This window comes from Branchiostoma belcheri, unplaced genomic scaffold (assembly GCF_001625305.1).
Source record: "Branchiostoma belcheri isolate BF01 breed outbred unplaced genomic scaffold, Haploidv18h27 scaffold226, whole genome shotgun sequence".
NCBI classification, from domain to species: Eukaryota; Metazoa; Chordata; class Leptocardii; order Amphioxiformes; family Branchiostomatidae; genus Branchiostoma; species Branchiostoma belcheri.
The window spans coordinates 209707-224280 of record NW_017803780.1 but is presented as its reverse complement, the minus strand read 5'-3'; the positions used below and the strand labels follow the sequence as shown (position 1 = coordinate 224280).

Sequence of the window (14574 nt, the reverse complement as noted above, 5' to 3'; positions counted from 1 at the left end):
ATGAATTGGAATACATGACGAAAAAAAAAAATAAAAAATGGCCTTTGTTCACTGTATTGTATATAAAGCATGTTTTGTTTGGAAGTGTAAATATAACCCTACCACGTGTTTATTTGAATGTTATCTGTAACGTGTTACAGCTGTACATATGTATCCGTTAATGGCAAAAATGGGCTGGTCTCATTTTGAAAAATATTTTTGTATCAGAGCAATTTCATGTGGATGAAATGTACATGATATGGTCAGTTTGCACATGTGACTGTATGAATATGTGTGTACAGTATGTCACTAAATGATGAACACCACACCTGACTCTGCAGCAGGTATTGACACAAATATGTACAGGAAATTTAAAGCAACAACGTAATATTCCGGAATAATATATCGCTATATAATGAGTACCAATGAGTTGTGTCATATTTTGTTAAAATGACCAATTTACGAGGATCGAGCACAGTACAATATCTTGCTGTTAGCTGGCAATACTTCAACGGACATTCTGATAACCTTTCACAGTACTTCGGTACGTCAACCAAATGTTATGCCCGTGACAGTATTTTTGTGTCCCGACGGCAAAGAATATAATAAAAATATGTGAAATATACAATAAACTGACAAACGATTTATCATACTCAGTGATTAATTTCTGATATTAAATGCTTCTGAAGGATCTATACTTGCGAGTATTTGTCTTGATTGTGTCAGTAAAATGATTTCCATGAGTAATATGCACACTTCGAAGAATATGTCCAGGATTTAATAAGAGCATTTCATGTCTGTGACATGAGAGACACTTATTGTTGTGTGTGTGTGTGTGTGTGTGTGTGTGTGCGTGTGCGTGTGTGTTTGTGTGTGTGTGTGTGTGTGTGTGTGTGTGCGTGTAACTAGTAGTCCCAATAACAATGTTAAACTGTTAATGCATTTTTAAAGCTAAGAATCATTTGACAAAAGAGTCATTTACAACAAAGACGAACTTGGATAGAACATTCAGTATCATTCCATAGAAAAAATATAATGTTCACATATTCTCGCCCATCACATATGTCAAATTGTCACATATGCACTCTGCCTCCTCTGTGGTATTCTTTCTCCGGTTATTTTGACAAAACACTGTTAAAAGACTAGACTAGACTGATATGTACGATAGAACATTCAGTATCATTTATTCCATAGAAAAAATATAATGTTCACACATTTTACCCGTCACATATTTCAAATTACCACATGCTGAGGCATTCTGATACGTACGTACAGTGCAAGTTTGTGAGATAACGACGAGGGCAATTGTTTCGTGCACTTTAAGTGTCTGGTATAACAATTTGGTTGCAATGCAAAAGTTATAAATATTGTGTTAGGCACTTGAGACGTGTAGGGCAGTACAAATGACATCATACACATGTGTTATGCACTGAATATGCATATACAAAAATATTTTTCTCAATGAGGCCAGCTCATTGCTTTTTCATAAAATCCACGTGATAAGATGTGATACACAAACACATACACATACAAATTGTCATATTTTCATACACATTTTTAAATTCTGTATTGCATACAGCTCACATATAGAAAAACCAATTTATCAAATATTTCATCTCATTCCATTGTTACGGAAAAATGAGATGAAATACAACTAAAATCACATCAAATTAAGAATTACGTTCGTTATCATTTTCTACAAGACTATTTCGCACTGATGCCCCTCCCCACGTTCCTCAAACAGACGCCTTCTTCCATCCCCCATTCTGGCTGACACCATGGGTCTGCTAGGTGTAGCTGGGTCTTCAGGCTGGTCAGGGGAAATAGGAAATCAGTCATAAGATGGAAGGATATCATAACGGGCTTGATTTTTTTTGTAACAGAAATCACAACTAGAGAAGTAACATTTGCAAAGCAATTGCATAATGTTTACCTTGGAACATGGTCTGCTCTGTTAATTTTTACTCAAACACATTCAAATACATTGTACTACTAGTATATGGTGACAGGAGCAGAGCAGACCATGAAATTGCAACATTATGTAACCCAACACCAGTCACCATGGTGACAGACGTCAACAAATCATGTCATTGGTCAGGTTATAGGTCACTGTTTGGAGAAGAAGAAGAGGAAGAAACGGAGCAAAAACAATATGTTTTCATTCGGTAAACATAATTACCAGTGAGAGAAAATTAACATTCAGTCTATTTGGCTCTCAAAAATTCGTGAAGGATGCAGAAGTATCCATATAGATTTCATAAAAGCATTCAATTTCACCTCCAATTTTTCTGACAAACTTAAATGAAAAAAAATATATACGAGACATGATACAGACCTTTCTAGATCGCTGCTTTTCAAAGTACTCATCCAACATTGCCACTCTCCTGTGTGCAACATAGAGTAAATAGCGTTAGTATACGAAAAAAAGAAAAATCAGTAATACATGTAAAAAAAATTGACAATTTTTCCGTGGCCATAAAGAAGATTGTAGCCAGCCATTTATATATGAATAAAAATTCTATTAAAAAGAACGATGCTTTTAGAACAGAGTTCAATTCACGTACTTGTTCAAAAGGTTGTTCCTGGTAGTCAGACCCTTCATTGACCGCTTCAGTGTTTCATTCTCATATCTTAAGCAACCAATCACGTTGTGTGTCTCTTCCAGTTTACTGGAACAACAAAAGATGAGGTCAATAAAAGCTGCCGAATATTGCATTGCAATAGAAAGACATGCATATATTACTAGCACCTGGATATAACTAGCACCTGGATACATATACATGTACATGTATATGGTAAACCCGATCATTACTTTTAAAAAAAGTGCTAAAATTATATACTGTTGATAAAAGTGTACATGCTTCAATTTATTTTGTTGCGACAATAAGGTAACGGCAGTAGTAAGTAATTAAATTTACCTGGACAGCTTGCCATTCTCAGCGTGTAGTTTCTGCTGAATTGACTTATTGTTGAACTCCAGTTTTGCTAGCAGTTGTTCTTTATTCTGAACAATCCTGTGGAACCAAAAAAGAAAGATTGAGCTCGGGAAAGGAGTAGTATTGGCTTAAATTTTGCTGGCACTGCATTTTTAAAAGATGGTAACATTCAATTCCATGTTGGTGTAACTCTATTGTGATTGTACTCACTATGAACAACAGCATAGAAAACACATTATAAAAGAATGTGACCAACAATATTTAATCATAATGTATGTCATTTTCAATACAAAAAGGATGCACAGTTAGCTACGGAATCTGATGTACTGGGATCTACAACTAAGCTATGGTTACGATCATCATATTGGACAAACCTACATGTAACAATAAACTTTAAAGAAGCATGCTCTACTTACTGTGCTTGTCTCTTGTTGTCCATGGTCAGGCGCTGCACAGTTGCATCCAGGGTCTCCTGTGCAGCTATCTCGAGGGTTTCAAGCTCCCTATGTCAGCAAATACATGTAGATTTATAGTTGAATGCAAAACAATATAGTTTTCTTTGTTTAATCAACAGTCAAGGAGAAGATTTACATTCATAGACAAAACCTCGAGAGCCTGTCAATAGATAAATTTCAAATAGCTGGACATTCGTCTGAGGTAAAATGTAAGAGGAGCTCACTTCATGAGATTGCTGCATCGATCCGTCAGGAGGCCAACGGAAGACTGCAGTGCCTCGTTTTCTTCTTTCAACACATCAACCATGTTGCTTAAGGTCTTCTTGGACTCCAGTTCACTGTTAAAAAAAATAGAAGGGACAATAAACATCTCTTCAAATGTTAAGATTACCAAATAGAGTAACATTCTAAACCACCGCATTTTCTTAGAACATTGAGTATTCTTACTTACTCTTCTATACTATGTAGAAGTGCCGTAATATCTACAATTTGGACTAAATTTGAATGACTGTTCATCTATCATACAAGACCAACATTTGTGGTAATAGAACTTCATGTCAAACTCACCCAGCGATCGTGCTGTTGCCCTTCGTCAGCTCCAGTGACTCAACCGAAGATGAGTCTTCTTGCAGCTTCTCCAGTGTCCTCGCAACTTTGGTGTATGCCTTTTTTGCGACATCCAGCTTTCTGCAACCACACAGTACAGTAACAATCAATAGAAATGTACAGGAATATGAATAATAGTCTCTGTTACAGTAAAAATATTGTACGACGTCATATGAAAATGTCTATAATAAGTCTGTGAAAGTACAATTCGACATTTTTACTGCTTAAGATATTCTTACTTTGCTTGTTTCTTGTTGACCAGTGTCAGTTTCTTCACAGTTATCTCCAGAGTCTCTTTCTCCAAAACAACCTTATTAGCCTCTGCCAGCTCACTGTGTCAAACAAACACGGTTTAACTTATAAAGAACACAAACGTAACTTATGACTTAGTGTATAATGAATGCAAAAACATGGGAAAGGTACTGTTCCTATTATTCAGAAAAATGATACGAGGAGTGTGTAAAACCTGGATAGGAAACATTATAGTATAATGTAATTACCAGGTGAGATCGTTGTTCCTGTCTGAGAGAGAGCTGACTGAACGCTCCAGGGCGTCATTCTCCTTCCTAAGTGCATCAAGCTTGTTGCTGTAGGCACCTTGGAACACTTCCAGTTTCCTGTGATGTAGTCAAAACATTAGCCAAGGAAAAACGCTATCAATATCTATATAGCATCATGATTTAAGAACGTAAAAAGACTTGAAAGAAATCTTTTATGAGTGAGATTCACGTGCACATGCTTCTCCTAAAACTTAAGTTCTTACCCCAGCTCTTCTCTAAGCATCTCACGTAGCTCGGTCTTGTTCTGTTTCACGTGATTTTCTCTGGCCAACTTGGACTCCTCGAGTGCCCTGTCATGACAAATATGACAGTTAAACATGCTTCCTTGCTTATGAACAGGCAGTTATTGCTCCATTATATTACAAACTGCATACCATTACGTACATAGAAGAGTGAATCTTGAAGAAGAAGTCAAACCCAGTAAAACTAGTGTCATGTCATGTTGTATCATATAGTATAATGTTAGAAGTAGAATTAGCCCTCAGGCAAGTATTTGCAATAAACTTTCTTTCTTTCTTTCTTTCTTTCTTTCTTTCATTATTCTACACATACCTTTTTAGCTTTGCATTTTCTTCTTGTTCACGCTGAACTTCAGCCTTGAGAGACTGCTTTACTTTTGCGAACCTCTCTGCTGCATTCTTTGTCTCTTTCAGTTCCCTTTAACGATAAAAAAGATCGTTTAAGAATGCATAAAAACATGATTTTTAAGAATCACAATTTGTCAAAATCAGAGTACTGAACATGAAAAACATACTTTGTCAGCCTAGAATTTTCTTCTTGTTCTTGTAGAACTGTTGCCTGAAGAGACTCCTTTGCTTTTACCAGTCTCTCTGAAGCCTTCTGTGTCTCTTCCAGCTCCCTTTCAGAATAAAAGAACACTTCAAAATATAGCCACAAGAACCTTCAAAGAATACATGGCTTTAGAAAATCCATCTTTGAGTCATAAGAAAGCAATTGGACGCAGAATAAAGTAAACGTTTACATGGCATTCATGATATACATGTAACGTTATCCACAAACAAGATAATTCAACGCAACATCTATTACAAGAAATGCATACCTTTTAAGTCTTGCATTTTCTTCTTGTTCATGTTGAACAGTCGCTTGCAAAGACTCCTTCACTTTTGCAAATCCTTCGGACACCTTCTTTGTCTCTTCCAGTTCCCTACAAGGGAAAACATGTACTTGTCGGTCAACTGGATTAAATATGGTTCAATGACAATGAGAACACTTAGACTTGTCATTTATTGTAGGAAATAGTTCTATGCTAACATATTGCAAATTAATGCATACCTTTTCAGCCTTGCAGTTTCCTTTTGTTCATGTTCTACTGTGGCTTGAAGAGATTCCTGTACTTTTGCGAATCCTTCTGATGCACTCTTTGTCTCTTCCAGCTCCCTACAACGATAAGATAAATGGATTAAAGCCATAACATATCTGTATAATATTTTTACCTCCATGAAATGTGTCATGGAGGTTATATTTTCAGTTGCGTTTATCTGTCCGTCTGTCCGTCTGTCTGTCTGTCTGTCCGTCTGTCCGTCTGTTGGTCAACAAGATAACTCAAGAACGCCTGGATGGATTGGTTTCATACTTGGTGTGTTGGTAGGGTGTGACGAAAACTGGAAATGATTAGATTTTGGTCCCCCTAGTGGCTTCCCTTGGTACTGCAGTGCAACTTCCGATTTTGATATCTCGCGATCTGGACATGCTAGGGTCATGAAATTTTGATGGAAGGTAGCTCTCGTGCTTGGGAAGAAGTCATATGAGTTTGGGCCCCCTAGCGGCTTGTTCTGGAACTGCAGGGCACTTTCTGGCGAAATGTTTAAAAGCCAATAAGTCCAGACAGGAACAACATATTTTCATTATTTTTGGTGTGTAGGTAGCTGAGAGAGAGATGTACATAATTAAATGCAAATTATGCAAATGAGGACTTTATTTGCATAATTAATGAGGAAATTCTATAATTACAGTGTTTTACATTATACTACTTACATACATGTTATGTATGTAACCTATGGCAGGCGGACCTTTAACACATACTAATTATGCACATGATGACCTAATTTGCATAATTAATACGAAAATTGTATGATTTCGTAATGGTGAATGATGAGAATGTCTTCATTATTTTTGGTGTGTAGGTAGCTGAGAGAGAGATGTACATAATTAAATGCAAATTATGCAAATGAGGACTTTATTTGCATAATTAATGAGGAAATTCTATAATTACAGTGTTTTACATTATTCTACTTATCTACATGTAATGTCTGTAACCTATGGTAGGCGGAACTTCAACAGATACTAATTATGCAAATGATGACCTAATTTGCATAATTAATGCGAAAATTCTATGATTTCATAATGGTGAATGATGAGAATGTCATTTGGGACATCTGTAAGTTAATCAAAAGTTAACATACATCACGATGCATATATCATGTTAATGCAGAGGTCATTTGCACAATTAAAGAAGAAATTAACATTTACATATCAAGATCATATTTCATGGAGGTATGAGATCTCGGAATTCTAGTTTTAAATACTTTGCCATGGTTATAGAGTTATTACGTTGAGAGGAAAATTGCTTCAAAAGAGGAAATTAGATTTTAAACGAGCTGTCCACTGTCTTACGAGTTAGGAATGTACCTTTTATAAGGACTAATTTACATACTGAGCTCTGTCAGCGAATACATTACCCTGGATGCCAAACTAGTATCGGGCCGTTAGCCTTTTTCCTTCGGCAGCCGAGAGCCCTTCGCCCGCCTGCCTAAATTACCGCTACGGGGGAGTTGAGCCCGATGGGAGTTGGCTGGCCAACCTCCCCCCGGGCTAGACTCCCCCGTAGCGGTAATTTACACCAGCGGGCGAAGGGCTTTTGCGGCCCGGACAGCGAGTCTGGATTTCCAGGGTACGAATACATACTTTTTCAGTTTTGCATTTTCGGCTTGTTCGCGTAGAACGTCAGCCTGAAGAGACTCCTTAATCTTTTCAAAGTCCTCTGCTGCGTTCTCTGCCTTTTCCAGTTCCCTGCAACAACCAACAAAACATGAATTCAAGTTAGTTAGTTTACGAAGATGAATAAAAGATAAATATCCGTTCTTGTCAATTTTGTGCAAAAAAAATTGACCAGAATCTATATTTCAAAACATTTCATACCTTTTCAGTTTTGCGTTTTCACCTCGTTCGTGTTCAACTGCAGCCTCAAGTGACTCTTTCATTGCTGGGAATTCCTCAGATGCTTTCTTTGTTTCTTCCAGCTCCCTATAACATACATAGAAAAATTAAAAAAACTCATTGGTTAACATGATTGGTTTTTATCATGTACGATACATTTCTTATATGTATATCAAATAATGTCTTCTAAGAACTAATCTTAGAAAGAGATTATGGCTTTGCATACCTTTTCAGTTTTCCATTTTTCTCTTCTTCGTATCGGATGTCGGCCTCGAGACACCTCTGTGTCATCTTAAACTCTTCTGCTGCCTTCTTCATCTCTTCCAGTTCGCTACAAGTGTAAACAATGTGAGAAAAATATCTAAAAGTGAACAATCCTTCGTGCAAAGATGTTATGATATTGTTTGTTATCGTCCTTGGTAGTGTAGAGTTTCAGTTGAACATGGAACTTTGAACATGTTAACAATTGACACTCTACTACAGACATTTCTAGTTTTGACGTACCTGCTTGCTTGTCGGAAGAGGGACCACATGTTCTTGCACCTGGTACTTGCACCCGCCAGTTTATCTTCCAACTGCAGGATTATGCTAAAACATAAAGGACACAGGATAAGTTGCTTGGAGAATTTCGGGTTTGGGGGAAATTGATTTTGATCTAATGTCACGATGACTTTTCATCTAAATACACATATTTTTAAGCATAGCAAAGAGATCGAGCGACGGACAGAGAGAGAGATACGTCTGAAAAATACTTCACCTCAAGTAACAGCTACGTATACACAAGAGTGGAAAGGCATTTTTCTGTAGTCTAAACTTATTTCCAATACCCAAATATACATGCAACGTTAGATAAAAGCAGAGTAAATAGCTAGATCAGCAGAATAAATATTAAGCATTTCCTTACTCGTCACTTTCGTCAATGGAGCGTTCAAGCTTTGCCTTGAGCTCTTGTACTTCATGCCTCAGTGCAGTATTCATCCTGTTGGTGATAGAGGTTTAACTTTCAATTTCCGGGGAAAGATTTAAAACTATTAAGTAAACAAAAAAAAACAAAGATAATTGTGTGATGAGTGACTACTAATGCCAGACATTTTATGAAAGGTTTTAAAAGTTTCAAAATCAATGCGTTGTGTTTCCTATTGTAATGAGACTTGCCATGAATGACAAATTTTCTAGTGTACTTATAATTCTGTACCTTTATTCTGAAAGTTGAGAATCTTAATTATGGAATCTAAGTAGCCATACTCTTCGAAAAAGTACACATATAATGATAGTAATTTACAAAATGCTGTTGATGACTTACATTTCGAACTGCTGCCTTTTGCCTGGTGACGACTGTGCGCTGTACGAAATGTAGAAAATATGTGTAACATTCAGTCACTAGGCCAGCTAGAATTCCTCAACTTTAGAAAACAAGAGCTCCTTATTCATATTATTAAAAGAAGAGAGAGCTCCTTCTTCATAAAAAATTGCACCATCTACTTTTTTAATAACAAACTTACTGACAGAGTTGGTGGTTACATACCTTGCACTCACAGTGTCCATAGTAAAATCTAGATCGAACATATGATATCTGGTTTCAAAGAAAAGAATTATTTCTGAAGAAGAGTATAAACTGACCGATCAAGCTTGTTGTTTTTAGCGGTCAGCTCAGAGTTCAACTTCTCCAGTCGTTCGATCTCTCGCACATGAATGTTGATATGCCTGTAAAACAAAACAAAAGTTTGGGTTTTCTTTCATCTCGATTTACAAACACCTGATTCAAGTGACAATGCTTTCAAATCCCCATTTTTATCATTATTTACCTACCCTTTGAAAATTTATAATCAAAAAAATATACCCGTGCAATGAATTGCAAAATTAAACTTATTGTAGAAATATAAATGGTTTAAATATATATTACAATCTGCCTATATAGCATAAGATCTAAGCATAAGATAAATGTCAATCATGCCATGCTGTTGATTATGTTGAACACTTCCTGTTTGAATGTAAGCTTGTTAAACCGCTGTGGTTAGAAGTGGAAAAACGATACTGTACTAAATATGGAGGCAAGTTAAAGTTAGCCATTCATGATGTTATAGTAGGATATGAGCTCAACAACATGAAAAAATTTAGTTACGTCAACCGATTAATTCTTCTAGCGAAATATACTATCTGTAAATATAAGTTCGGAAAATATATGGGAAGGATTGTTGCTCTATTTGACTATGAATGCACTTTACGAGGCTTGCTGTAACTGATTCTATGAGCTAATAAAGTGCCGTGACACGGATACGGACACGGAAATAAAAAATAAAAATAAAAAAATAAAAGATCTTCGGTCTACTTACAAGGTCTTCACTTGGATTTCATCTTGTGCCAAGGTTAGTTGCTTCTTCAACTCTTTTGCATCACATTCCTCTTCATCAGAAGAACTTGAGCTGTAAAAGCAAAAAATTACATTTGTCAGTTCATTCAATACATCAATTTGGTGTTATCTTCTTGATCTTACATACCTGGTTTCATGGGAGATCTTATTGCAAAAAATTATAGCCAAGATAAGGAAGGAGGCCCGATCTGCCCCTGACAGCGAGAAATAGTACTAGTGTAACAAAGACTCTTTGAAAGATCCAAGCATGGAAAGTGTTACCTTATTACGTATGATGTCAGGCGTGGGAATGACCAAGTGTCTCCAGGGTTTTCCCTCTCCTGACTCTCTTCTCTCTGTCCCTCCTCCTTCTTCTCTTTCTCTCCCTCCTCTTCCTCTCCTTCTGTCTTCAATCCTTCCATCTCTCCCTCCTCTTTCTCTCCTTCCTCTTTCTCTCCTTCCTTCTTCTCTCCCTCCTCTTTCACCTCCTGAGCTACCGCCCCATCTTCTAGCTCATTGCACCTCCTCTCCATCTCCTCAAAATCGTCATCACTGTCCCACTCCAGAGAGCTGGAACAAATTTCGATTCCAAGGTTTGGTTTAGTTTTTTTTTTCTCTCCGTTAGTAAATACAATCACTAGTCTTCTTGAAGTCCAATGTAATACAAAATATAACAACAGAACATAATAAAATTATACAACAGAATGAACATAAGACTTACATAAATGAGCTTTAGAAAAAATGAAACTACAAACTAAAAGATTATTTGTGGCTATGATACATTAGCATTGACAATTGAAAATGTAAATGAAAACACCTTACCTTGACTCATCTTCCGGCTCTTCTTGGATTGGGGGCAGTCTAAAAGAAAATATCATTGTGAGCCAAGTGTAGGGTAATTCAAAACCTGTTACAATATCACTCCAATTTTAAGTATTCAACACTACAACTTTCTCACATACAAACATTATTTACAACAATACTAAATCAAAATGTCAGACTGTATTTATATCTTACCTAGGTTGCCAAAGGGCCTCCTCCTCATCACTGCTGTAGTTTTCAAAGTCGCTGCAATAATAAAATAAAAGATTTTTTTGTTTGTGACACATTTTAATTAGCAACACAACACTCACAGTAGACATGTATACTATAGAACAGTGCATGGGATTGAGAATCAATCCCCCAAATACCAAATCGCTAACGAAACTGTTAAAATTTCCAACTGAGTTCAGAGAAATCATTGACATATTTAGACAAGAAACATATCTGGTGTGCAGTCCTCACAAAACAGTTAACGGAGATATTTCGTCTTCGTTTGTACGCAAATACGTGTTTGTATGACTTTAGATATATATAGAACAGGCCTAAGTTTGGCGACAGAAACGCCCGTTAAAATCACTTTTTACTGCCTTTAACAGTTACTAAGGGCTAAACCCCACCACTGAAACTTTTGTTGTAACTACAAACACAACTCAGTTCTTTCTCCGAAAAGTTGAGCACAACAAAATACCATTAATGGCCTTTGAAAGGGCCGTAAATACGTAAAAAATGAGTGTACGACTTTAGAACAGGCCTAAGTTTGGCGATAGAAACGCCCAAAATAAATAATAAAAATCACTTTTTTTACTGCCTTTAACAGTCATAAAAGGCTATACCCCACCACTGAAACTTTGATTGTGACTACAAACACAACTCAGTTGTTTCTCCGGAAAGTTGAATACAACAAAAGACCATTAATGGCCTTTGAAATGACCGTAAATACGTAAAACAATGACTGTACGACTTTAGAACAGGTCTAAGTTTGGCGATGGAAACGCCCGTTAAAATTACTTTTTTTTACTGCCTGTAAGAGTTAGAAAATGCTAAATCACACCACTGAAACTTTGATTGTGACTACAAACACAACTCAGTTCTTTCTCCGGAAAGTTGAATACAACAAAAGACCAGTAATCACCTTTGAAATGACCGTAAATACGTAGAAAATGACTGTACGACTTTAGAACAGGCTACGTTTGGCGACAGAAACGCCCTTTAAAATCACGTTTTTTACCGCCTATAACAGTTACAAAGGCCAAATCACACCACTGAAACATTTGTTGTAACGACAAACACAACTCAGTTGTTTCTCCGGAAAGTTGAACACAGCAAAAGGCCACTAATCACCTTTGAAAGGACTGCAAATACGTAAAAATAATGAGTGTACGACTTTAGAACAGGCACAAGTTTGGCGATAGAAACGCCCGTGAAAATCACTTTTTTTACCGCCTATGACAGTTATAAAAGGACAAATCCCACCACTGAAACTTTTGTTGTAACGACAAACACAACTCAGTTGTTTCTCCGGAAAGTTTAACACAACAAAAGACCAGTAATCACCTTTGAAAGGACGCCATGGCGTTATCGTGACCTGTGCTGTAAGGCAGCTGAGATCGAGATGACTTTGTTGTCATGTGGTCACCTTGGCAACGGTATGATTGTGTGTCATATTCGAATGCGAGGAGGAATGATCGCGGATTGTTTCTGGTCATCTGGACCGACAATTACATTTTTGTACAGATTTGCTTGGGATCAAGATAAGAAATGTTACTTGATTTTATCATATTTAAAACAGAAATCTACGGGACAACCAAGATAGGTGACATCTATCCTCGTCATTAACTCATAGATAGATAAAAGCATTTTTAAAATGTTTCGAAGCGTGTTGTCATTCCTCCCGCTAAGCTACGACGAGGTAGTGTACATCTGCGACCAAACACATTGACTATTTCAACAGGTAAGAATTGATATCCTGTTCAAGAAAGATAACAATAACTTTGCTGACAGACATCGCCGAGACTTCTCAAGAATATCGTCAATTTTCCGTACTAGATCGTATAATATCGGTTGTATAAAAAGTTGCAGCCGAACAACATACCGCTACAATTCGGTGTTGTGTTTCCCTCCCAACCCCAAGTTCCGACACTCACTGTAGCAACAAAAACTTCAACTAACAGGGCCATTTCAGCTCAATGGTCTAAGTGTCAGATTGTTAAAAGATCAAAAACCTAATACGGATGGAGAACTCTTTGACTGTAGAGAACAAACTCGCTTCGGTTATTGACTGAGAGTCATTATACAATGTGACAAGTTCTCACTTACCTTGGACATTCCAAATTGAAAAATTCTCTCTTAAAAAATCAAGCTCAACAGACAATGACGAACGGGATTTTTGTAATAACCCTCAAGGATATATTGCGAGGAAACGTGACGACTAAATTAAGACCAAATTTTGGAACTATTTTGTTAGAAATTCAGCAACGTTGACGTTGTGAACACAGTTGTGAATTTGAGATACCTTTCCTTGGGAAAAAACATCCAAACGAATTCAGACAAATTAAAGGCCGGATTTTCAAGATAAATCCGAGCTTTCAACCTCTCTCTAGCAGTTCGCAGTGCAGAATTGGGTCAAAGATTTGTAACAAAATGCAGCAAAAATCGCCAAAAATACATCGATCAAGACACAGAGCTACATGTACAACAGCAAATATTTACATGTAGTTACAACCGACATACTTTTTAAACCTTCCAAATAATTTACCACCAAGAAAATTCTTCTCGGTAATCAGGCGTTTACGTTCGCTCTTGTTTGTTTGTTTGTCTGTATTTATAGTTATAGAAGACCTTACGAAAGTCGCTGTACTTTTGTTGTGTCAATAAAAATTGTTCCTGTGCAGTTTCAGAACATTCTTCGCACGCCGTGGTCTGAAACCCCTCCTAAAATTTCATTTCTTAACAACAGGAGTGACATAAAACACAAAACAACACTCCACAGATTTGTACAAAACTGACAACACAACTCAGTTGTTTTCTGGGTGAATGTGACTGAACAAAAGACCATAATTACCTTTGAAAGGACGCCATGGCGTGAATAGATCCGTGCTGTAAGGCAGCTGAGATCGATATGGGTCTGTTGGCATATGGGGTTACCGTAGCAACGGTTTGATTGTGAGTCATATTCGAACGCGCGGGAGGAATGACCCTACTCGTCTGTAGCGATTTTTTTTCTACTTTTGAAGTTTTGTACTTACCTTTTGAAAATCACAAACAGAAACATTACATATTATTGAGTGCTTTAATTTCAAAATACACAGAGTAGCACCTTTAGCTATGATATTTCTACTTTTGGTCAAAGAATCAAATGGAGGTGTTTTGAAGACCGTTAACATTCCTCCCATTAATGAACTGTAAGCCTTGAGACAGTGTAACGTTCCAGAATGTAGCACATTTTGTGACAGAGACTGTTATCACTATAGCTCGGACACCTGTCAAAACCTGTCAGATTTTGGAATTTAGGACCATTTCGTTGACAATGCCTAAGTTGCATCCCCCTCTCCCCCCCAAAAAATAAATAAATAAAAGAAACACAACACGAGACGTGTGACAAGGAGTGACTGTACTGAAACCAGACACTCTCATAGTATAAAAGGCCTATCAATAATCAAACCTCAAAGATGACTCAGATCAACGTAGCC

General features: G+C 37.0%; 1 protein-coding gene and 1 long non-coding RNA gene across 2 annotated transcripts; both read right to left on the bottom strand.

Moving 5' to 3' along the window:
* Positions 1–2314: 2314 nt before the first annotated feature.
* On the bottom strand, positions 2315–2993 carry LOC109470459. The gene is made up of 3 exons (XR_002140260.1): positions 2898–2993; positions 2544–2648; positions 2315–2363 (listed from the first exon to the last, which is right to left on the bottom strand). It is a non-coding gene; the product is annotated as an uncharacterized LOC109470459 (long non-coding RNA).
* A 2085-nt stretch (positions 2994–5078) lies between these two features.
* LOC109470453 (M protein, serotype 2.1-like) lies at positions 5079–13988 on the bottom strand. Its single transcript, XM_019769404.1, has 15 exons — positions 13947–13988; positions 11081–11131; positions 10886–10924; positions 10346–10633; positions 10047–10136; positions 9334–9417; positions 9017–9055; positions 8618–8692; positions 8218–8301; positions 7940–8044; positions 7696–7800; positions 7462–7566; positions 5830–5934; positions 5597–5701; positions 5079–5193 (listed from the first exon to the last, which is right to left on the bottom strand). The coding sequence occupies exons 1-15, from the start codon at positions 13961–13963 to the stop codon at positions 5079–5081; spliced, it is 1407 nt and encodes a 468-aa protein (XP_019624963.1). The 5' UTR covers positions 13964–13988.
* Positions 13989–14574: the final 586 nt, after the last annotated feature.